Here is a 25,075-nt window from a genome sequence, read left to right on the forward strand (position 1 = left end):
GGAAGGGCCGCTCCACTTCCTTCTCTGGGTTTTCCATGAGGCAGAAGGGATTTCCCGTCAGGAACCGCGGTGGTATCTCTCAGGGCCAGTGGGGAGAAATGGTGGAAACAGAGCCCGTTATCTCTCTCAAAACAATGCTGGTCCCTTGTTCTGCAGGCTGGCAGAAAAGGAAAAAAAAAAGTCTTTGCAGGCATGTTCTTTTAGACCAGAGGGTTGTGTTTATGTATGTGATTATCACAAGGGGTTACAAAAATCCGCTGGGAAGGACTGAGGGGCAGGGGGTGGGGAGGGGGAGAGACAGACAAAAGGGACCCCAAAGATCTTTGAATTCACTGATGGCCAAACTTTGGGACCTGACCATTGATGGTACCTGAGACGACTTTAGGACGTTAAATGGTGAAAGGGACAAAGGAGAGGGCAGCCCTCCCTTTAGGGTCAAGGCAAGAGTTGCTAATATAATTTTGTTTTCATAACACTGATTGTTACTGCTTCCTCCCATTTATAGCAAGGGAAGCTGGTTTTCTACTTAATATCATGACATAAGGTGGTCATTTAAAATAAATACAGAAAATGTAGATGACAACATACCCAGTAGAGAATAGGGCAAAAAAAAAAAATGCAAAATTGAGATTGTGACTCTCACGTGAGTGACCCTCATTGGAAACACAGGGGTAACCAGTCATCCCTTACACGGAGGAAGGGACCCAGGCCACAGAGGGATGGTCCTGACCAGAGTCCTTGAGGACACCAGGGTGATGGGCCTGGGTGTGGGCAGGCTAGAGACCGGGGGACACAGAGAAGAAGCAGCAAGGGACATGGGGAGAGAATGTCACCTACAGAGACTCCCAGGGAGAAGTGGGGGCCTCAGGACTCCAGCTGGAGGCCAAAACCTGGCCGCAACCACAGAGGAGACCTTTAAAAGACACGTCTTCCAGCTCTTCTGATTCATTTCATCAAAGGTTTGGGAAAATTCCTTGAGGCCTCCAAACTTTTGTTTTTGTTCATCAAGAAAGCACCCAGGGGGGCGCCTGGGTGGCTTAGTCGGTTAAGCGTCCGACTTTCGCTTAGGTCATGATCTCGCGGTTTGTGGGTTTGAGCCCCGCGTCGGGCTCTGTGCTGACTGCCAGCTCAGAGCCTGGAGCCTGTTTCAGTCTGTGACTCCCTCTCTCTCTGACCCTCCCCTGCTCACGCTGTCTCTCTCTCTCTCTCTCCTAGAAATAAATAAAAATATTAAAAAAAAAAAAAAAAAGAAAGAAAGCACTGGGGCCCCTTTTTGTCTGTGACCGGTAGCTTTCAGCTGCGCAGCCCACAGCAGGCAGAGCAGCCGGGACCGTTAGCGGGGTTGGCACCATGGGCCGGAAGTTCAGAAAGAGGCCGACACCGCTATCCGTCGGGGCCAGGAACATTGGAGAAGGAAGGTCTGCTTTGATGACGGCAGGAAGTGATCCCCCCGTGGACAGGTGACAGCACACAGGCCTGCGGCATGCATGCGTGGGCTCTGAAGCCAGAGCCTTGGGTCAATCCCTTCTGGAAGCTTCCAATGCACACAGAAGAGCAGACAGGTGCCAAGGGAGCGTGCTCTGCCCAGGATTTCCCTCCAGGGGTTCTGTCTGCATCTCTTCCTCCTGCTGGGCCTCCGAGCATGAGTGGGCTCTGCTGTCGGGCGGGGGGGGGCAGGGGGGGCGCTGGCAGACTGCTCTGGTTCTGAGGAGCCCTCTCTCTGGAGCCTGGAGCAGGACATGGCTTTCCCATCCTCCTTGCTCGTGGCAATCCTGCGCGGGCTGGGGGTGCAGTGGGAAGGTGCATGGTAGAGTCTAGGGGTCCCCCGGGCACCTCCAGGGAAAATCTGGGGACAATTGCTGGGAGGCTGACACCTCCCAGCCTGGACATTGAATTGAGTCTTCAGTGAAATGCACGTGACACCAGAGTGTGGGATGGACAGGCCATGGGGGCAAGTTGGTGGGGTGTAGGGTGGGGGATGGGAGAGTGACCAGTTGCTCTGAGACTCAGAAGCAGATGACAAGAGCCTGTCACTGGACACAGCATTTCCCAGGCCAGCGCTTAGGTGAACTAGCTAAGCTCTGCCATGGTGGAGGTGGGGAAGGCCGGGGCTGGGTGCGGGGCACGGTGGCCCTGAGGCCAGCGTGGGTGGTTGGTGTGCAGGAAAGGGGGTGTCCTCTCAAGCAGCTCCAAGCCCGAAGCCCTTCCCTTTCCCGCACTGTTTTAACTACGTCTCCGGGGACCGTCCCTGCAGTGACGTCCACGGGAGCCCCTCTGGTTCCCCATTTCTGTGGCCCTCAGATTCTTTGGCGGTGGAGCAGTTCAGAGTAAGCTCCTGGGCAGAGCTCGACAGGGCGAGGCAGGTATCAGTTAGTCCACATTCATTTCTTGGGTTCAGATTTGTAAGTCAAGCTACGGAGGAGCAGCTGCCCGGCATTTTCCTGGATAGTCTTCCAGCACTGCCCGCGGCCCCCGGACCCCACCGATGACCCATGCCTGCCACTCCAAGCTCATCCCGGAGCGTGACTCCGGCTGGCAGCTGGTATTTGACGTCCCCATTTGTTATCTCCATCCGTGGCATCTTGACACGTGCAGCGCGTGTGTCCCCATCACAGTCCCTGGGGGTGGTGCTCAGCAGCTGGGGGTCGCCACTCTTTGAGTGTCTGCTGTGCGGCTGCCATACTCCCTGAAGTAAATTTCAAGAACACTGAGCCCCAAAATGAACAACTCGGGCAACGACGGATGTTGGTGAGGATGCAGGGAAGGGGGACGCTCTTGCACGGCTGGTGGGAACGCAAACAGGTGCAGCCGCTCCGGAAAACAGTGTGGAGGATCCCCAAAGAGTTAAAGATAGAACTACCCTAAGACCCAGCAGTTGCACTGCTAGGTATTTACGCAAAGGATACACTAGTGCTGATTCAGAGGGGCACGGGCACCCCGATGTTTATAGCAGCGCCATCGACAACAGCCAAAGGATGCAAAGAGCCCAAATGTCCATCGACTGATGAACGGGTAAAGATGTGGTGTGTGTGTGTGTGTATACACACACACACACACACACACACACACACACACACAATGGAGTATTACTCAGGAATCAAAGAGAATGACATCTTGCCATTTACAACAACATAGATGGAGCCAGAGGGTATTACGCTGGGTGAAATAAGTCAGTCAGAGCAAGAAAAATATCATATAATTTCACTTACAGGGGAAGAGGAGGAAAAATAAGATGAAAGTAGAGATGGAGATAATCCATAAGAGACTCTTAACTACAGAGGACAAACTGAGGGTTGCTGGCGTGGGGGGCTGGGCTAAATGGGGGATGGGCACGCCGGAGGCGCTTGCTGGGATGAGCCCTGGGTGTCGTATGTAAGTGATGAATCGGTGGGTTCTCCTCCTGACATCGATGTTAGGTTACATGTTAACTAACTCGGAGTTAAATACAATAAAAAAGAAAAACAAAACTGAAAACAAAAGAAAAGAACTTGCGAAAATGTGAAAAAGAAGAAGAACACGGGGCTCCTGGGGTTAGGTCAGGCCATTCCAACGCCTACCCCTCAGTCGGTGGAAACACGCCTCCGGCCGTGTCCCTGGGACGCAGCAGCACACGGGATCCCGAGGACATTGAGAAAAGAGAGTTAATAAGCAGAAGTAGGAGCGATGGCACCAGGGCATTTGGGGCGCACGCAGGATGAACACTGGCATCGGTGCAACAGCCGTGGGCTCCTGGGAGCCACCGCCACATCCCTGACGTGAAGCCTAATGTCTGTGGGTGTCCGGGGTACGGGCCGTGGCGCCCGCCTCGCAGCCGCTGCACCACAGCAGGCTTTCCGGGTGACCCGGCGCTGCGTCCCGTGGCGCACGAAGAGAGGGCGTCCTGGCTGGCGGAGCCCCCGCACAGTCGAGGGCTCCAGTTGTGTGCCTTGGTCTCCCCAGCTTGGTGACGGCCTGCGGGGGCTGTGTCTGGGCCTCCCGAGCCTGGGCCAGCAGCAGGCGGGAGTCAGGACAGCCCCAGGTGATGCCCTGCTACACATTTGGGGAGCTCCCCTGTAAGTCCGGGNTGTCCGGTCCCCCCAGGGTCCCCGGCCTGGCCCAGGACCTGCCTGGGGACCCTTTATTCTGACTTTCTCTGGGACTCTGGCCTTGGGCTTCATGAACCGGCGACTCGGTCAGTCACTGGGCCTCCCCTACCTGTCACCCGGGTTTGCCAACCAGGCCGCCACCACACAGTTAGCGCCCAGAATGCTCAGAGTCAGCTCCGTGAGCAGGTGGACCTGAGGCTTCCTGAGCCATCAGCCTGAGCCACGTGTGAGCCTCGGCTCTGCCGTCCGGCAAACCTTCAGACGCCGTCCGTCTCGAGGAGCCGATACAAGGACAGTCACATTTCAAGCAGGTGGAAAGGCCTTGCCGTCAGGCCTGAGAAATCAGGGCCGCTGCCCTGGGCTCCTCACTTTGGGGGTCACTAGGGCGTCTCCCTGCCTCGCCAAGCCCAGAAGGTCAAGGGGTCATGCCGGCCAGAGCTCCGCCCCACTTCTGGATCACATTCCTGGTGGAGGAAAATGTGGAGTTTCCTCCCAAATGACCCTGCACCCACTTCCAGGGCCTGTTTGCTTCTGGCCCGGGGGCTGGATCACCGCCATTCGCACACCTTGCCCCAAGGAGCCGGGAGAGAGGGCGTGGGTGCGGACACAACTCCGATGTGTGGGCTGCGCACGTGTGGGGCCCCTCTCTGCGCAGGACAGAGCTGGGCAGGAGAAGGGGGCGGACTGCAGCCTGGAGGCCAGCAGGAGGGGCAGCCTGGCTGTGTGCACATGGCGCGTACCCAAGAAGCGGTCGTTCTCAGTGGTCGTGTTACTGGACTGCGATGTTCAGGGCTCTGACAAGTCTGGTGTTGTTTTGCATCTAGGAATGTTATCCGTATGGGAGAGAGAGGTGGGGGAGGGAGGAAAAGAGGGTGGGAACGGAGAGAGGGAGGGAGAAGATGAGAGAGAACCCGCTTCTCCATGTGCGGGGGCTGCGCCACCAGAACCGGATGGAGCGGGAGCCGGAGGGAGGGGCCCAGCTCTCGGTGCTGTGGCTGCGTGCCGGCTGTATGCGATCGGCAGGTCAGTCCCCGGCTGTAAAACCAAGCATGATTGAGCAAGACCAGGGCAGTTAAGGTCAGCTTATTTGCTCTGTCCGCTGGGACGCAGGATTTGGGGAGAGAGGGCAGCCGGCCCTAGGGCTCAGACCACAGCCGCGCCTGCTCAGTGTTTGCGTGACCTATGCCTCTGTTCTGGGCCCAGGGAGACAAGCCCTGGCTTCTCGTCCTGATATCTACTTCTTATTTGTTCCGTCTGGCTCGGTCCAAGTCCCAGGGCACCGATGAACTCCTGCAGGCCTGACTCCTCCATGATTTGCCCTGCGTTAGCTCCCCAGCTGAGCTTTCAGGACTTGTATTAGCTATCTATTGCTGCGTAACAAATGATACGAAGACCTCGTGGCTTAAAACAATAAGAAAGACGAAATTATCTCCGCTTTTGTGGGAGTGACCTAGCTGGTGGTTCTGGCTGAGCACCTTTCATGAGGTTGCAGTCAGGAAGCCAGTGGGTGAGGCTGGGTTCTGGTTTGGGGCCTCTGCCCCCAGGTGAGCCCCCAAAGCTGGGGAAGCTGCTGTGGGCCATGGGCAGGAGGCTCAGCTCCGCCTCCTGGGGCCTCTCCACAGGCGTGTTTGGGTATCCTGGCAGCACGTGTCTGACATCCTCCAGAATGAGTGACCAGAGACAGTGCCACGTCCACGTTTGTCTGTCAGTCACGCGGACCGGCCATGAAGCATTGTGGTAAGGGCCCTGAGAAGGTGTGAACTGCAGGAGGCAGGACTCCTCTGAGGCCCATCAGGAAGGCCTGCCCAGGTCTGGGAGCCCGTGCGCCTCCGACCAGCCAGCTCCCTGTGCACCGACTCTTGATAATGTAGAGCTGAGATATTTTGGCCTTTGTGGCTCATGCAGCAAACACCTATAAGCACATTCTCTGCGTCGGGACACATGGTGGTTACCGGTGACACAGAGACCCGACAACCTCACAGATTGCTAGCGAAGGTGATCCTCAGATTGGAAAGCACTGTGTCACCGCAGCAACAGATCCCTGAGCCGGCGGGCCTGTCGGGGGTGTCAGAGAGGGCTGTCTAGCATGGGTAAGGCCCAGCTGGGTCTTGAGGGATGAGTAGGAGGTCGCCAGGCAGGGGGAGGGAGGGAGGGCAGAGAAACAGCGTTCCAGGTGGCGAAGCCGTCTGAGAGGTGCAGAGCCCGAGCAGCCTGGGGTGGACGCTGATACCCAGGATGCTGGGTGGTGCCCGGTGAGGGCCCCACTGCTCACACGTGCTCAGAGTTCAGAACCCCCGAGAGCCGATGGAAAGCTTCACATCCTTGGAACGTGTGCTCTTAACGGGCAGATGCCAAGGCTGTGCTGGTCCCTGACAGCAACAAAGGAGCTCATTGGAAAGTTCTGGCAGGTTAAGCCTGGAGGACCTGGCTGTGAGCTACAACAGCAGGGAAAAGACAGAAATAGTTTCCATGGCTGGAAAAGATTGTTTCATGCTCCTTCCCCATATGCAAACATGATTTCGTGGTTGCTCGCAGATAGGGTGTGCAGGGGTGTGTATCTGTACGCCTGGGTGCCATTTCCTTTGTTTTGGAAAATCGTGCTGCCCGCGGGATGAGCGCATGTGACCACAGGTGTGCCCAGACCCCCAGAGTCTAAGGCTGGGTTTAGAGTTTCCAGCTGCATGCACCACCCTGGGAAGTGCACTTCACCTTGGATGGTATGGAAGGGTACTCCGCTGGCTATTTATGCATCCGTGCGGCTTGTGCGGTTTGCCCCGTGGCTTCGTCGCCGTGTCTCAGGCTACCTCTTCCTTCGGGGCAGAGACTGTGCTCAGCCCCTTCCTCCCGTTCCGTCCCTGGGGAGGGTCTGTGCAGGAGCCTCTGAAAGGGGAGAGGAATCAGGGGCTACAGTTCCACCCTACGCTTTGCTCCCCCAGATCCTCAGAGTCGGTGGGGCCTTCCCCCTCCTTCTCCACCGGCCCTCGCAGCGCGCCCTCTCTCCCCCTGCCCCCGGTGATCACAGGCTCCACGTTCCTCCCACAGTAGGGTGGGGAGTGGAGGGCTGAGCTCACACCCGGAAATCACCCAAGATGAAGAGAACGCATGTAGGCGGGCGCGGGCAGGGTGTGCTGGGGGCCGGGGAGGAGACACCCAGGCTCTGTACTTGAGGGTTGGCAAAGGGAGGTGATGTCAGACAACGCTCCTTTCCAGCCCCGGAGCAGTTTCCAGGAGTGGAGGGCGCCCGACGCCAGCCTCTCGGGTCCCGTCCAACTGACAGTAGGAGTGTGAGCTGCTGGGGGCGGGGCCCGGAACCACCAGCGGGTGCAGCCTGGCTCTGAATGATCTCATCCTCAACTCCACTGGGTGAGCGCCAGGGCCAAGGCGTGGGTGCGGTTGTGCAGATAGAGCCCAGGCCCTGCGTCCCTGGCCACGAAGAGGCAGAGGAGGGAAGGGAGAGGTGCCAAGGTGGTGGGCCTCTGCCCTGCGTCGGTGGACCCCAGCTGAGGAGCCCAGCTCCCATCCCAGACTCGCCTTGGGGAGGGCAACAGGGGCGTGGGGGTCCCTCCCCACCCAGCTGACTTCTGCTACCTTCCTCCTCTGCTCCCTGTGAGTGGAGGGGGCCGGGCCGGGTGTTGGAAGCAGAGACCCTGACCTCTGGACACAGTTTCCCTAAGTAGCTGTGGTTCAAGAGCGTGGCTCGTGGCCCGGACATCCACGCAGGTCACTTTTCTCGCTTGGCTGAGCCTTTCCGTCCACGTCTGTAGAGCATCTAGTGGTACTCCGGTTTTGGTCCCTGTAGATAGGGCTGGAAAGACGTGCCTTCCTAATTGCACATTTTTTTTCTGGGTCTGGGTCATTTCTTTTCTTTTTTAACCAACAGACTTTCTCTAGTGCAGCTTTAGGTCCACAACCACATCGGGCGGAAAGAGTAGATTTCCCACCACCCTCTGCTCCTGTTCACCCTTAGCCTCTCCTATCGTCAACATCCCCCACCAGCGCCGACGAAGTGCGTGAACTATCACCCCAAGTCCACAGCTTACGTCAGAGGTCACTCTTGGTGATGCCCATCCTGTGCGTTTGGGCAGACGTACAACGACACGTATCCCTTCTAGTAGCACACACACGGCCCTGGAAACCCTGTGCTCCACCTGTTCACCCTCGGCCCCCACACCGACTCCTGGCAACACCTGAGCTCTACTGTCTCTTCAGCTCTGCCTTTTCCAGAATGTCATAAAGTTGGAATCACACAGCATGGAGCCTTTTCAGATTGGCTTCCTTCACTCAGTCATATGCATTTAAGATTCCTCCACGTCTTTCCAGGGCTTGAGAGCTCATTTCTTTTTAGTGCTGAATACCTTACTGTTCATACCTTATTATTCACTTTTCACCATGAAGAGCGTCTTGGTTGTTTCTAAGTTTTGGGGGGAGCAATTATGAATAAAGCTGCTGTAAGCATCCGTGTGCAGGTTTTTGCGTGTGGGCCCCTTTGGGTAAAGCCAGGGAGCGAGACTGCCCGACCCCACGGCGGGTTTTGCAGGATGTAGTTTGGCCGCACGGTTCTGTGGTCCCACCAGCCAGGAGTTGAATCCCTGCTGCTCCCTGTCCTCGCCGGCGTCTGGAACGGCCCAGATCTCACCGTCCTGACCGGTTGCAGGGAGGTCTCCTTGTTTGAACACGCGCTTCCGGAACGACATATGATGTTGGGCACCTATCTTCTTTGGTGAGGTGTCTGTTTGCATCTTCTGTCCATTTTATACTTACTTTGTTCATTTTCTTACTGTAAAAATTTAAGGTTTTGTTGTTGTTTTTGGTAAATTTTGATTAATAGTTCTTTATCAGATGTGTCTCTTCTATTTCCTCCCAGTCTGTGGAGACTTCTCATTCTCTTGAGGCAATTTCTTTTTTATATTTTCCTTTTTCCTTTATATTTTCCTTTCCTTTTCTATTTCATTTTTTTGAGACTCTATCACATGTTTTCCTAAATAAGTCCTGGTCAGGACAGACTTGAACAAAATCTTAACTTTGGGTCCAAAGATGGGTTCACGAATATCCCTGAACCCCCTAATTTGTGTGGGTGTATATACACATGTTCTTGGGAGGGTAGGGCTTGTGGCTTCTACTGGAGTCTCTAAGTACTCATGACCTCAGATCACGTACCACTGGACCTGACGAGCCACTCGTACCTGAGACATCCTTAGACTTGTGGTTGGTTCTGGAGTTGTCCAAATATGCAGGCAAAAATCAAAGCTCCTTTGGATCTAGATGGTTCTAGAGGCCTCTGGATTGAGGGAGATTTTCTTTGATAGGATACTCCCGAGAATTTGGTTCAATGGACAAATGGATAGTATTCTTTCGTAGGTGTCCATGAATGCTGGTTAAGAAAAGCCCAAGTAGGTTGAGGTATCATTCATTTTGAACCCCTTGGATTTCGAAACACAGCGAAGACCAGTTTTATCTCTAGGGACAGGTGGGAGGGAACTTAAACTGATGAGTATGATGAAGACAAACTTAAGATGTCCACCTTGTCTTCCTGCATCTCAGTTACTGAGATTGACATATGGAAGCCTTAATTAGGTGTTTGGTGATATTTGTAAAATTAACTGAGTAATATGAGAGTTCTATATATATTTAATAATCAAGTACTGTGCTGGATCTGCATATAGACAAAAGCACTAAACATAGAGTACATCTCACTGGCACAAAAGTAACCTGTCACCTGACTCAGCTGAGGAAATGTCAGTCTTACAGACCCAAGGGTGAATTACTGACACTGGCTTCCCACTGACTGCTAGAGTCTATTCAGGGTCCTTGGTTTCCCTTACCACCTTGTGTGTATATATCCTAAGACGGAGCATTGAGATTCCTAAGACTATCCCAGGCAGAGACTAACTTTGCTTAAAATATATAAGCACACTCACTGAAAGAAATTAAGAAAGAAAAATCATTTGCTCTATGGACCCTGCATACTTTAAGGCAGACTGAAAAGTTAGCAGATATATGCCAACACTTATTATATATCATTTACATAACATCTTTTGGCTACAGGAGTGATTACTAAGTGCTGACCCAACGAATTCTCTGTATCAGAATTACTAGGAGGTAATGTTTACAAATATAAGTCATCAGCCCTCAGTCTTTCCACCCATTCCCCCAAGGTACTGAGTCAGCGCAATGGGTATTTGTATTGGGAGCAATCAGGGAAGAGGCCCACTTACCTTTACTTATTTTTTAAAACTACCCCTGGTGATTCTGGTGCCCAAACTAGTTTTAGAACTACTGGGCTAGGTCATCAAATGGTCTCAAATACAGACTAATTTCTGAAGTGTTCATTCCAGCTTCTGAGTCTTATTTTCTCCCTTGAGTGAACCAAAGGAAGATACAGTTTTTGATAAAAAATCATTTCATTAACAGCATTTGAACTTGTCTCTATAACTTCAGAAGCTGATCAAGGTAGTTCTGGAAGGAATGATATCCTATAGAACATCTCTAGAAATGATCAGAAATCTTGCTTTCTGACTTTTTAGATCATGACTGTTGGTGTAATCTACACTTTTGACTGCATTTCCAAAGTGAGAAACCGGAGATGCTTAGATTAAAACCTGAAATGAATCAGCTGTGTCTCCCTCTCTCTTTGTCCCTTGCCTGCTCACACTGTCTCTCTCAAAAATAAACAAACACTAAAAAAAAGTTCTTTAAAAATAGAATCTGAACTGCATCAGGATGCTTTGCAATTAGCCTTACTACTGTATCCAGGAGTGGCCAGATGATCAGCATCTTCAACAGCTATTTCTGATTACATTGCATTCTAAATGGTTTCAGAAGATTCAAAGAACTTGACCTTATACTTCAATCTTTCTCTTCCTCACCAATGAATTTCAAAGGTTTGGTTATTTGTGACTTCTAGGAACTTTTGTTGCCGTACCAGCATTTCCTGGCAAATGTCGCCCCAACGTCCACCAACCAAGAAACCTTTGAGGGTGATTATGTGTGTGCTTTTTTTTTTTTTAATTGTATAATTCATTTATACAGAGACATCATTTGGATTATCTATTTACAGTCTTTTTCAATTTTCATTTCCACTGGCCAGATATGGTTCACATAATAGTCAACGTTTACTTGAATTGATCACCGTTAGAAATCCGCCATGACACAGGGCTTAAAGAGTCTGGCCTCATCTGAACAAGAAACATTTTACAGTAAAAGATCCATCTGTCTTTTCCCCTCTTATGAATAAATCCATCAAAACTGATCCAATATGGTCAAATTGTCACACATTTCATTGTTTCTTTTCAAACCCGTAAACCAAGGCAAATAAAATTCACTTCCCCCAAACCTTCTACAACTTACTACACACCCTCAAGTTTAGCTTTTACTATCTCCTTTCACGTTCTGGAACAACCAGACATTTTTAAGACAAAACTACTCTCTTAGGCCCTCTTTTTTCTTTTTTTAAAGCTTATTACCAATTGCCTTCTCTCTTGCTTTTCAGACAACACTAAAACTTTCAACAAAATCCTTACGGCAGTTTTCTTTCAGTATATACGGAGTCATTTCACGTATGGTCTCCACCCTGAATGCTACACTTTAAAAACTGCAATTTTCCAAATTGGCTCAAAAATCAGTATGGCTTGGTTTCACTGGTAAAGTCAATGATTAAAAAAAAGATATATATATATGTATATATATACACACACACATACATACACACACATTTTTAATCAAAGAAGAAAAATACTTTAAAGACATGCCAATTAAAAAGGCAAAAGCATTGAGGTAAAAAAATAAAAGCAAATACTAAAAACTACTTTACAAATTAAAAAAAAATTAAATACTTGGCAGGTTAAATGAGTGAAAAATGAGGAATGTGCAGTGAAAAACAAATATAAAGCATTCCAGTTGATAAAATGGAAAACTTAAGTCTTATGGTTTGTTTTCCAAGGAATTTATGTTCAGTGTAAGTTCTGAAATATTACAAACATATTCCACATAGATTTTAGGTGCATGTAAAGTTTATCCAAGATCCACTGGTAAAATTCCAGTATTTGCAAAACTTTAGGTTTGGGCAAATATTGTAAATATCACAATTGGTTGCTATTAGGAAGTCATGATGAATGCAGAATAAAGAGAAAATCCATTTCATAAATATTGCATTTGATTAAAAATACCGGACTTGCACATTCTAAATAATCTGAGAAAAACATCTTAAAAAAAAGGGGGGGGGGGCCTACGTTAACAGTAATCTGCGTATATCTTTAGCTGCCATTAAAAAAATAAAAGGGTGGGGGGACAGCCACCAAAGCCACCCCGAACCAGAAAATGCTGGGACCGGTTGTAAGGAGCCCTGTGATGCCCCCGCGCTCACATTACAAGAAAAAACAAACTGTACACATTTATAAATAAACAGTCTCTCTGCCAGTTAACGCACGGAACTCCCTTTACACCAAAGTCTCTTTCCGTTTGCCCCCGACCTGGGCCGCGTCCCTTGCTCTCCGGAAGCCGGGCCGTGCCTGCGGCGCTCTCCCACCCTCAGCCCCGTGGGCCACGCGCCCCGGGGAGCTGCACTCCGGGGCATCCCCGTCGCCATCGCCTTCCACCCGGGTCACGCTGGAGGCCCGTCCCGGGGCGGTGCTGTTCCCGGCGGCGGGCGTGTTCTCCTCGCCGTCCACGGGCGGCCGGAAGGGGGCGATGGCCGTGCGGATGCAGTTGAACCACTGCTGCTTGTGGAACACGTCGTTGGCCTGCAGGGTGTGGCACTGGCCTGGGCACGGGTCTTGGAAGCGAACTCGAAAGATATTTTTGGCTAAAAGAATAAAAAACGTAAACAAGACTTTTAAAAAAGGAGATCGCACATAACGTCCTCATCGTCTTCACGGGGGGGGAGGCTACCATGTGTGTCACTCGCAGCATGTGAGGCACACACGTTACAAGAGGCGTGCGCGCGACGCCTCAGATGTGCCCGCGGGGGTGGGAGCGGCGCGGCGCCTTACTCAGCGGGTGCAACAGGCGCGGGGAAAGGGAATCGGGTCCCTCCAGATGTTTTGCCGCTTCGAGTTTCTGCGGACTGACATCGCTTCCAACCTGCACCCGTACCTTTGTCTGAGTTGCCGAAAGCGCCTCGAAAGGAGCCTCCCATTCGCACGTCTCCATCCTGCAGGTCTTCCAGCACCAGCTCTCGGACAGGGATCGGCTGCCGATACACCTGGTAAGAGTGACGCTCGTTTCGGGTAACAGGCCGCGTCAAAACCAAGATGTCTTGAAACAGGAATATGTGAAGTTTCTGGAGAAACGAGAAACAATTGCTTCCTCAATGTGAACTTTGTGATTTTAAATGCTTGAAGTCCACCATTAAAATGTCTTGCTTTGACATCATTAACTTCATCAAATTTATTTACTACCACTTCCTACAAATGACCTCATAAAGACAGTGACTTCAAGGGTCTGCACATCCCGAGTGGAGAGCTGGTCTAACCTCAGACTGCGTGTGCTTATTTTTATGAGGCTGTGACATTCGAGAAAGCGGCAGCTGAGTAAATGCCACGCAGCACAGAGACCTACTGCTGGTGACACGCCGGGAAACGCCAAGCTCCCGACAGAGTTCAGGCAGATGCGGGCCGGGAGAAGGTCTACGGTCTGACCTCGTCGCACACGATGTAAAAGCCTTTACAGGACGATTAGGCCTCACGACAGAAATCAGAGAGGCCGGGTTTCAACTGAACCTCAGCTTATAAACTGGGGTTCTCGGGGTGGGGCGGATGGGGAAACAGGGGACGGGAATTAAGGAGGGGACCTGTGATGAGCACCGGGTGACGCAAGGAAGTGCTGAATCGCTGCACTGTACACCTGAAACCAGCAGACAGTGTAGGCTGACTACTGGAATTAAAATAAAAACTGAGAAAACATGTGGCTTCTTTCTGAAAAGCACGTAATGAAACAAAACTACCGCTCTATGCTTGTACTTCATTCAGCAGGCACTCTTATAATTAATATTTAAGAAATAAGTTTGCTTTCATCCCATCTGCTGTAGAAATGTGTTCAGTAGTGCCAGAAGTTACTTCCATCACTGTAAAGCCTTCAAATCCTTTTTTGAAGGACACGCTTTTGTATTAGGAAACTGGTGATGCAGCTGCAAAGGAACTCCTAGCCAAACAGGTTGATTTATGCTTCGCCACTAAAGAATCAACTATTAACCATTTATTTTACATCAACCTGTCACAACAGAAACCACTGTTCACAAAGCTTTTAACATAAAATAAAAACCAGTAACCTTCCATCGTGTGATGAACTTATTTTACAAACCCGCTTCCTAATTTACGCAGCAGAAATGAAAGGCGGTAGGAAGGGAGAGGTAAACGCGCACTTCGTGCTAGTGTGCAAACACACTCACGTGTCCACTTTTATTCTTCAGCTCCCCGTGGCACAGCAGCACTTTGCTTGCTTCAATCCTAGGGTCCTTCTGCTTTTCGTCCAGATACTCCAGCCTGTCAATGTAATACTGGCATTCCGATTCGCCTTTCTTCAAGTTGATATCAGAGAGAACTCCTTGTATTATCAGTATCTAAAAGTTATCAGGAAATCAATGAAACGTTTTCAGCATATGAACTCAATTCTGTTCTCCCACAGGGCTAGAACTTTATATTAAAAAGAGAGGATAACGCTTGAAGGAACTCTGGAAATCAGACCATTCAGTCAGTCCTTTTATGATACAGATGGAAAACTAGCCTCAGCCAAACTGGGTGACTTGCCCAAAGTCCCACAGCTAGCTAGTGGGAGGGCTCAGAGGTCAGAATCCAGTCTCTGAATTGAAATAGAAGTCTGAAGTGCGTTACGTCTCTTTCCGGCTCAGTGCACTACGGTGCTGGGTGCTCAAAACACCGCAATGATTTTGCGTGTGGCAACAGGCCTGAGGCCAGAGAGCATCAGTGCGTGCCTTTCGAGGGCAAGCTAAGGTATCAACTGGAAACACGTGAGAATCTTTTACTGGACTTACAGCCTCCTCCAGAAGCTGAACATCAGGGTGGTCTTTTGGAGTGTGTCTCAGAATTTCTTTCAATAGCAGAGGGTATTTGACCAGGCGACTTCGAGGAATGTCTAGGAAGCTCCACAGATCGAGCTTCCGACTGAAGGGAGACTCGAGACACCGCTGCAGGAAGTCCTGCACCCTCGGGTCCTGCTTCTTCTGGTCCAGGAGCGCTTTGGCTGCCAGCTGGTTGCTGCAGTAGCCCCGGTAGGCGTTCAAGCCCGGCAGCTGGAGAGGAAGAGAAAACACAGTGCGGTAAGTTCCTGGACAATTCAGTCATTAGGGAGCCTCTGAAAACAAGCACCAAACGTACAGCTACCTCTCGCCAGTCTCCGTAGGCTGCGAAGCCCTCCCGCGGATGGTGCAGGAGTCGGACGGTACCTGCGCCAGCATCAGAGTGTCCTGTCCTCATTTCCCTATAACTCGGCTACCTTCTCCCAGCCTCAGCTGATGCTAGTCTTCCATATTCCCGGGGCTCCTGAGGGTCCCTCGACCACGGTCACCACCCACTCTGAGGCTGCTCACGCTCTGCTATCCTCTCACTAGACGGTGAGTGCAGAGACGTCTCTGCTCACTGCACCCCCGCGGTCCCTCCTACAATAGCACCTGTCATCTGGCAGGCACGCAAATGTTAATCCCAACAACGAAACACACATTGTGGATATTGTGTCCTAAGAGGATCATATTTTTAAAACAAATAAAACCGTATCAGTTATTAAGTATCTTTTTGAGCAGAGACTGTTAACTTCTTACAGCTATATAATTTTGTTAAGTTAATGCCTTATCTGTTTTCAGAATTCAGCTAGCGGATCCAACAGATCTGGTGTCCACCACGGACGGTGGGGATGGCACACGTGAAAACGATCTGGTGTGAGCAACCCACTACATACCCAGTTCACCAGAATGTGACCAATCTGCCCCACTGTTCCACCAGGTTTCGTTGCTTCCGCTATTCTTGCCAACAGATCTGAAAGGTAAAAAGGCAGAAATACCATTATATTTATTTAAAAAATAATTCCACACTAAATTAGAAACTTAGATTCAAAACAACTTGTGCTGATGGCATTCAGATACTAATGAAAATTAAATGGCGTATCTTACCTTCATGGAGAGGTATGTAAGCGTCCAAATCACCAAATATCTGGGTGAGCTCCTCTTCTGACATAATAGACAGCTTTAACATGGGGTCATGGTAGGCCTATCAGAGGGCGAAAAGTGGGTCATGCAAAGCGATCAAGCAATAAAACATGATGAGAGACCTTCCTTGCACACAAGCGTGACTAACTACATGAAAGCCAGCATGGATTCTATTTGTTACACATAAAGGAAACTCAAGTATATGTTAATACTCAAACATTAGGGATTCTCATATTTGAAGAGATCTGAAACCATCTAAGAGGGTTTTATCCTTTATAACTTGTTAAATAAAATTTTTTAAAAACCAGAGCACATGATAAAAAGTTATTTACTGACCTTTCTTGCAAGCTTGAGATCCTCGATTAAATCCTGTTCACCCCGGGACATTTCATATATTGCCTAAAAGAAAAATCCAGCCAACACTGTAGGTCATTCCTTCCGCTGAGAAAGGGAAATTGTATACAGTTGATACTTATCATTAATGATTTAACTGATGTTATGAACAGCGCTTTTTAAAGTGACTCCATCCAAAAACCAGAATTCAGATGGGAATCTCTATGCGAGGCTGCCACCTGCTTCGGAGGCTGGTCCCGGCAGGGCTGACTCAGCGGCTGCCCCTTCACCACGCGGCTGCCCGCGCTGCTGCGAGTTACCACTCAAATATAACAACAAGCTGGCTTTGCCTTAGGCATTGGTTTGCTATGATGATGAAACACGTTTGAAAAACAAAGGCGATTTTTTAGTACAAGCCAATCCATGGGGCCTTGCTGTGGACGCCAGCCTAGCTCACCTCCTGACGTCTGATCTCTTTGGTGCTTAAAGACTCCTTCGTGTTGACGTCCAGCATCTCGGACCACAGCGCACTGCTTCTCCTTTTGGAAGGCGTGGGGACTGTTGATCTGCTCGATAACTTCTGGGCAGAAGCTGGGGATCTGCTGTCACCACGAAGGGTAAAGGACTTAAAGTTAAAAAAAAAAAAAAAAAAAAAAAGAGGTGAACAAAAAAAAATATCTAAAGGAGACAGTAATTATTCTTTTTTCCTTAAAAAAAATGGAAAGACAAATTAAAATAAAAGTTCTGAGATTTCTCAATGCACAAAACAATCATTTGTCTAAGCTTCAATCTCTCATTGTAAAATATTCAGTCAAAATTACCTTTTGGGGATAAAAACTATTTAAGGCTCTGCTTTGATATAAGATGTAACTTCATACAATGAGATTATATAAATACTGCTGTGGTAAAAATATTCCTATTTATTTTACCATCACATTAAAAAAACGTATGTTTAAATAGAATAGTGCAAAACTGTTTGTACAACTCAAAGGAAAACACAAATTTGGGCTTCTCTGAAAAGTCCCCTTCCTACATTACTCACTCCCAGCCCCACCCCTGCTTACCTGAATTGTTTGACCAAAGCGTCGGACTGCTCCATTTCTTACAGGAGAGATCAAGTTTGCCAAGGATGTGACTCGAGCGAGAGGGCGAACTCTTTTATTGCTTGGCTCCTGAAAAACAACAACAGGTTACGCTGAACGTAGTGCAGGTATAATGGTGTCCAACAAGTCTGGACAAAATTGAACACGCTCAAAAAACCAGTATTTGTACATTATGAAACACAGAAGTAGGGAACTCTGGAAATGAATGTTGTCCTTTTTTGCAGACTTCTTACTCAGCTCGGAGCCCAACGCGGGCTCGATTCCGTGACTCTGGGATCATGGTCTGAGCTGAAATCAAGAGTCACAAGCTCAGCTGGCTGAGCCACCCAGCTGCGCCCTGAATGTTGTCCTTTATTTTTAAAATTCTAAGAACACTACTGAGTAACAGTAAATTATCAAAAAAAAAACAACAACAAAAAAACAAAACGGTCNTGGCTGAGCCACCCAGCTGCGCCCTGAATGTTGTCCTTTATTTTTAAAATTCTAAGAACACTACTGAGTAACAGTAAATTATCAAAAAAAAAAAAAAAAAACCCAAAACGGTATGAGAAAGGCCAGTTGGATATCACTTTGAGAAGAGAACAAATTTTATCATTAACAAAAGAAAAACTAAAATGAAAACAAAGAAATTAGATTCCAGAATCCCACAGAACTTTACAGTTTAATATAGAGTCACATTAAAAAAGTACCTGCTTATTATGAAAAATTTCAAACATATACAAAAGTGAAAAATAGCATATGGATCCCACATATTTATTTCTCAGCCTCGACAGTTTTCAGTGTAAGAATTTGTTCCGTCCATTTTAAAGCAAATCCCAGACACTGTATCATTTCATTTTTAAGTACTTCGGTTAGAGAACAGCTTTCAAATGAACATCTCTGTCCTGGAATGGGTCAACTCTGAAGGCAGTGTCCCTGTCACGGGAGATATTCAAGCAGAGGTGGGACAATGGTGTGGAGAGCACTCAGGCTCTAGAATCAGACAGACTGGGCCCAAATCCTGCTCTGGCACTTGCTAGGGAGTATCTTGGGCCTCAGTTTTCTTATCAGTAAAATGGGATTCAAGTTAGATCTTCTCTCCCCGAATTGTTATGAAGATTAAATAATGGCTTGAACGAAGCCTGGAACATGTTAAATTTCTGTTATTAGTAACATCCTGAGGAATATTTCCACTTAGTACACAAACACTGGGATTTTGGAATAATTAGGTTCTCTCTCAAACATTTATTAACTTAGAGGAAAAATACATATAGTTTCAGCAGAAATAGTTTTCGTATTGCTTTTAACAGCTTAGCAAACATCAGTTGATATTCAAGGATCTCAAAACTTTACAAACTGCATTATTATCCTTTTACTGCTAGGAAAATGGAGGCATACCATTAGGTGACTCATACAGCTACTGAAATAAAGAACCTCCGATCATACCACAGGTCTAGCTTTTACATATCTGAGGGTATAATTACTTATTCACATTTGGTGCTTCTGACAATTGTGGCACACTGGACAAAATAACTGATGACAGTTCAGGGGACACATAATTAAATATTAACTTGAAAATAAAATAAAAATTAAAGATAAAGATTACACCTAAAAGTTAGCATTTAAAAAGGACAGATGAAACATTCTTTCTAGAAATTCTTTGATATGACTAAAGTCATAGTAAAGAAAAGGAAGGGGTGAGAAAATGGGAGTAAAAATAAATCCCCTTAGTATAACTGAAGAACAAAATGGCAGAAAGAGTTAAAATTCTCTGGAAAGAAGCTTTGATGATTTGAATACCTTTGATGATCTGAATACTCAGTGAGGCAATGAGACCTAACCCAGCTCCCGCAGGTACACACACACACGCAGGTACACAGCAGGTACACACTCGTACCACAGGGAGTGTGACCTACTGAGTGAAGGACGTAAGAGGTAGAGTTGTAGAGTGACCCTCCCCCACAGAAATAATCCTACAGTAAAACTTTGAATATAAACCCACTCACGTGCAAATGTTAAATGAACTAAAAAAGAAACCTCAAGATGTGCAGTAAAATGACAGACCCGCTGTGCGGCCAAGGACACGTGCGAACACCTTTACAGCGCCCATCTGTGCGAGACTCGAGGGACACATGCGCGGGCAGAAGGTCCCGTGCGAGGCATTCCTTTCTATTTAGTAAAGACAGCACAGAGAGTCTTCTGTCTGAATAGAGATATAATTACCTCCTCACAAAGTGAGACAGCCCAACGTTAACTAGAAACAAAGCAGCTGTCAGAAAGTTCTGTTCCTTCTTGGAAAGAAAGGTTAATTCCTCTTCCCCGTTTAAAGCATAACAAAGTTGACTTCCTACTAAGTCACAAAATATTGAATTCCAATTTAAAACGTCTTTGGAAAGGTGCTCTTCCCAACGAATTGGAAAAGAAGAGTTACTTTGTTTTTTTAAAAGAAGGCACGCTCACTTTTTTTTTTTAATTTTTTAAAAAATGTTTTATTTATTTCTAGGAGAGAGAGAGAGACAGTGTGAGCAGGGGAGGGTCAGAGAGAGAGGGAGTCACAGACTGAAACAGGCTCCAGGCTCNTGACTTCCTACTAAGTCACAAAATATTGAATTCCAATTTAAAACGTCTTTGGAAAGGTGCTCTTCCCAACGAATTGGAAAAGAAGAGTTACTTTGTTTGTTTAAAAGAAGGCACGCTCACTTTTTTTTTTTTAAATTTTTTAAAAAATGTTTTATTTATTTCTAGGAGAGAGAGAGAGACAGCGTGAGCAGGGGAGGGTCAGAGAGAGAGGGAGTCACAGACTGAAACAGGCTCCAGGCTCTGAGCTGGCAGTCAGCGCAGAGCCCGACGCGGGGCTCGAACCCACAAACCGCGAGATCATGACCTAAGCGGAAGTCAGACGCTTAACCGACTAAGCCACCCAGGCGCCCCAAGAGTTACTTTGGATGGGAGGAAAAGATTTTCGAGATCTGTTTTACTATACAAAATCAAGGTAATGATAAGACGTTATCTTTACAGGATCAGTTACTGTTCAACTGCTAATTTCTTGGGAACTCCAAACTATGTGGTATTTAAGGTTTAAACTACAGAATTTAGATAATTAAATGTAAATATATCTAAAGCATCTTTATGAAGTTGACCTAGATTTTGTTTATGTGGCCTGTCTAGGGTGGCGGGTTATTTATGTGGTGGTTAAATATGTTCTGCAGCCGTCCGGAAGGCCATCGATGCGACATCTTCAGAGGATGTGGTAGTTTTACGAGTTTACCCCACCTAAAAAGGTCTCGGTAGGGGTGCCAGGCAAGCTCAGTCACTAGAGCAGGAGACTCTCTGAATGTCCCAGTGGGTGGGTAGGTGGGTGGGTAGGGAAGTAAGTAAGTAAGGCAGGCACTAAATGAGGAAATATGGGTCGGGGTGGGGGAGGGGAGGCACCTCCGTACTTTTCACACACATTTCTGGGGATCCAAAAGTAAAGGACTTACTGCCTTATTAAAAGGACATAGATGATAAATGTTCAGGAGACCCAAGATAAACTTTTAACACAAACATTTCAAGAGTATGAAAACGTTTAATAACTTACAAAGTGTAACTGAAATGTAATGTCGTAACACTGCATATGGCTCACTTCTGGTTCTAGGGCACACACATACAGTAGCTGAGAAAAACATCATACAGAAAACCTCTGTGGAAAAGTGACAGGGATTAGACCTTCCTCTACTGTGTTACAGGGTCACCCTGAAGGCTGGTACGGAAACTTCCCTTTTAAAACACAGGTGAGGGTCTGGCCTATGTAAGCTGTAACCAAAAGGAATTTTTCTGTAGAGGTCCAGACAAACCATTCTAATGATCTTGGTTAGGTCATTAAGAACCTAAACATTTGCGCGATCACAGAACTATGTCAAAGACCAAGTTTTTCGAGAACTGGCATTACAGCCCCGTGTGCCGCTTTGCACACACAGGAAGCAGGCCCAGTGTTTGGAGGTGATAGAGGAAGAGAGGGGAGGAGTCTACCTTTCTCACCATCACTCAGAGCAAGGCTTACATAATGGTTTCGGTGCTGCTGTTATTTCTGTTCTGGAGTGCTGTTAACAGTGTTACGGTGAATACTAAAAGCTTAAAGAATGAGTGCAGATGGTGAAACTATACACTCCCCTCAAACGACAATGTGAAAATCTACAAGAATAAACAAGGAATACCAACAAGTTTTACACACTCGAGAGCTTTCTACTGGAGCCAACCTTTCACCAGGGTCAAAGTTCACGGAGAAGGAAAAATACCTTAATACCCTCTAAAATAAATTTATGTTGTTTATTTAGGTTAAGTTTTAACCAGATTAACTAGGTTAGCCAGGCAATCACATGCATTATTTTAGGATATCTACTTTTACACTGAGTTTTTAATCAATTTATTTTACTAACCCAGGTGTAAACAGAAAATTAAGATGGATTTAAAGTCTTTTACTGGGATGTATGTACCTTGCATATAAAAGCAAAAGGACAGAGAAATTCTGTCGTGAACTCAGGGTTGTTTTTTTTTTTTTTTTGTAAAAAGTTTTTTTCTACTAACGATGTCACAAAAGAGGACAGGACAGGAGGGTCTCTTCCACAGTCAACCAAATCAGGCACTTAAAAAAAAAAAGAAAGAAAGAAAAAAAGAACAACACAGTATGGGGTGCCAGGCTGGCTCAGTCCGTAGAGCATGCCTCTCGATCTCAGGGTTGTGAGTTCCAGCCCCACACTGGGTGTAGAGTTTACTTAAAAAGGAAAAAAAAAAAATCATAGCTAAAAAGAAAAGAAAAACAGTATAAATCTGGGTTTATTCATTTGGTTTACTGGATGAATAACCTTCTCTAATTGGCAAGAACTTTAAAATAAGGAAAACAAAAAGAAAAAAATTACTTATAAAAAATTAAAGGGTTATGATCACATAGGATTTCTTCCCTTTCTACTTAGGAATAGAAATAGTCAAATTTAATAATTTATTTAAGGCTGCTATTGCTAGTACTAAAAACCTGACAACATTCCTGGTGTTTTTAATCTTTGGAATAAAGGTGTGCCAGTAGCATGGCACCGATACCACTGGTCTGATACCAAACAAAAAAGACTAGTTCTTGATGATACAAAATATGATCGGTTTCAGTATGGACACTGATGACCATGTATGACTTGCTCTACTCAAAGGAAATGCTGACACATCTTGAGAAAACCGAAACATAAAAGCAAAACAAAAACCACAACAAAAAACAAAGCCTAAGTACATCAAATGAAAGTACAATCCCTCAAGTGGCAGCTATAGTAACTACCAGAAGGTATGTGTATGCATACATATATGCTTTATGGGGGTACACAATAAGCTGCACTTATTTAAAATGCATAATTAGCGGCGCCTGGGTGGTTCAGTAGGTTGTGTGTCTGACTTGGGCTCAGGTCATGACCTCGTGGTTCGTGGGTTCAAGCCCTGTGTGGGGCTCTGTGCTGGCAGCTAGCTCAGAGCCTAGAGCCTGCTTCAGATTCTGTGTCTCCCTCTCTCTCTCTCTGCCCCTCCCTCCCTCATTCTCTCTCTCTCAGAAATAAATTTAAAAAAACATAAATTAAAATGTATAATTAGGCAAGTTTTGATATAAGTACATAGCCACAAAACTATCACAACTGAGATAAGAAGTATAGCGTCAACTGGGGCATTCACTTTGGAATGCCCCCTCTCCTAAAGAGAGGTTTCATACTATTCTTACTTGGTGATCTTATCTTATACTATAGTGAACTTTTGCCTACTGCTCATTTAAAAAAAAAAAAAAGGAAGAAGTGTATAGTTAAGTGAATACAGGAATACTACTTCTTTTTCTTTTCCTTTTTTAAGTAGGCTCCACACCCAGTATGGCTGCCAAAGCTGGCCTTGAACTCACCACCCTAAGATCAAGACCTAAGCTGAGATCAAGAGTCCAACTGCCAACCGACTGAGCCACCCAGGCGTCCCCAGAACACTATGAACACTATTTCTATCACCTAAGTGAGGACAGAGCACATACCATAGAGTGTATATGCTGTAGTAAGCAGTCTAAATAGAATATCCATAAAGTATTAAATCCATTGTCAAAACTAAGTAAAATGGCACAAAAATCATGACTTACTTGGATAAATGTTCATAAAGACTTTTAAAAACCACAGTAACTTTATAGATGATTAAAGCAAAGAGGGGAGAAGTACCTAAGTAATGATTCGATGGTCTAAATATTTAAACATTTAAATATTTTTCTTTCCAAAGAAATGCACACAAATTTATTAGATGTAGAAAGAAAAACAAAAACAAGCACTAGGTCTGATAGCATTTTTAGTTGCCATTTGTTCCTGAGCGTGAACTCGCAAGCGAAGGGATCCTTACTTCCCTTTTACCCCGTGAAGCCGTTCCCCAGACCAGGTAATCCAAGGGCAAACTAAAAGGAACAATGTGTTAAGCACCAGAAATGCGACCAACGTAACCAAATTTAGCAGCACGCAGCACGCTCACATCTTTTTCTTTTCGTAGAAGTTTGTGTACACTCAACCTGGCCACCGACACGTCTGACACTTGCGCAAAAATCAGTCACGTATTTCGAGCCTCAGATCAGAAGCGAAGTGTGAAAGCGCGCAGCTGAGTCTCGAAGTCCCGCGCAACCTGCACACGCCGCCCGGCCGCCGCCTCACCTCCTGCTCTCGGAAGGACTGGTGGCTGACGTCCAGGACTCGGATGGTCCTCTTGATCGGCAGCAGCCCCCCCACCTCCTCGTGGGCCCCCGTGCTGGCCNGTCTGCGTCTGCGGGGGGACGAGGTCAGGCGCGCGGCTCCACCGAGGGCTTCCGCGGATGTGAAAAGCGCTCCGGAAGGGCGGCTCTACGTTACCTACTCGGGGACTTGGCCACAGGCGGGCCTTCTCCCGGAAAACCCGATCACCTAGTAAGGCATTCCGTACGGACGACAGCTCCAAGTAAGAACGCTGTAATTCAGAGTTCAGGGTACATACCAAAGAAAAGCCTGACTAACCGGGGCCCTTTTAGGGCAAGCACAGTCACAACTGTGAATTAAGCCTTTTTGCTGCTTGCCACCATTTCTGGTCGAGACTGGCAGTGAGCACCTTGCCTTCGCTTGGTTCCTAACGGAGCTCTTCACAGGGCAATGGAGAAAGAACTGGGCTACCTAAGATGTTCAAGCTCGGCATTTCTCAGACTTGGAGGCACATATTTTTCTGTATGTTTTAAAAACTTTGTATCTGTGTAATGTTTTCTCACAAATACAAAAAAAGGTGATTTCATTCTAATAACAGGGTCCTTCTCTATTCTGAATTAACTGATCTTGATATAGTCCTAAAAGAATCACAAAACTGGGGCGCCTGGGTGGCTCAGGGGGTTAAGCATCCAACTTCGGCTCAGGTCATGATCTCACGGTTCG

At 47.3% G+C, this 25,075-nt stretch overlaps 1 protein-coding gene across 1 annotated transcript in view; it reads right to left on the minus strand.

The window, feature by feature from the left end:
- Positions 1-11,782: 11,782 nt before the first annotated feature.
- The window catches only part of NET1 (neuroepithelial cell transforming 1), a 58,215-nt gene continuing 44,922 nt past the window's right edge, over positions 11,783-25,075 (minus strand). The window contains exons 4-12 of the mRNA XM_077758543.1: positions 17,637-17,744; positions 17,030-17,197; positions 16,576-16,638; positions 16,204-16,300; positions 15,993-16,069; positions 15,073-15,330; positions 14,470-14,640; positions 13,176-13,362; positions 11,783-12,885 (exon numbers count right to left, since the gene is read on the minus strand). Coding sequence (XP_077614669.1) covers positions 12,521-12,885; positions 13,176-13,362; positions 14,470-14,640; positions 15,073-15,330; positions 15,993-16,069; positions 16,204-16,300; positions 16,576-16,638; positions 17,030-17,197; positions 17,637-17,744 — 1,494 coding nt within the window. The 3' untranslated portion in view covers positions 11,783-12,520. The remainder of the gene's footprint in view (positions 12,886-13,175; positions 13,363-14,469; positions 14,641-15,072; positions 15,331-15,992; positions 16,070-16,203; positions 16,301-16,575; positions 16,639-17,029; positions 17,198-17,636; positions 17,745-25,075) is intronic.

The sequence above is a fragment of the Crocuta crocuta genome, unplaced genomic scaffold (genome assembly GCF_008692635.1).
Source record: "Crocuta crocuta isolate KB4526 unplaced genomic scaffold, BGI_CrCroc_1.0 scaffold32, whole genome shotgun sequence".
In the NCBI taxonomy this organism is placed as follows: Eukaryota; Metazoa; Chordata; class Mammalia; order Carnivora; family Hyaenidae; genus Crocuta; species Crocuta crocuta.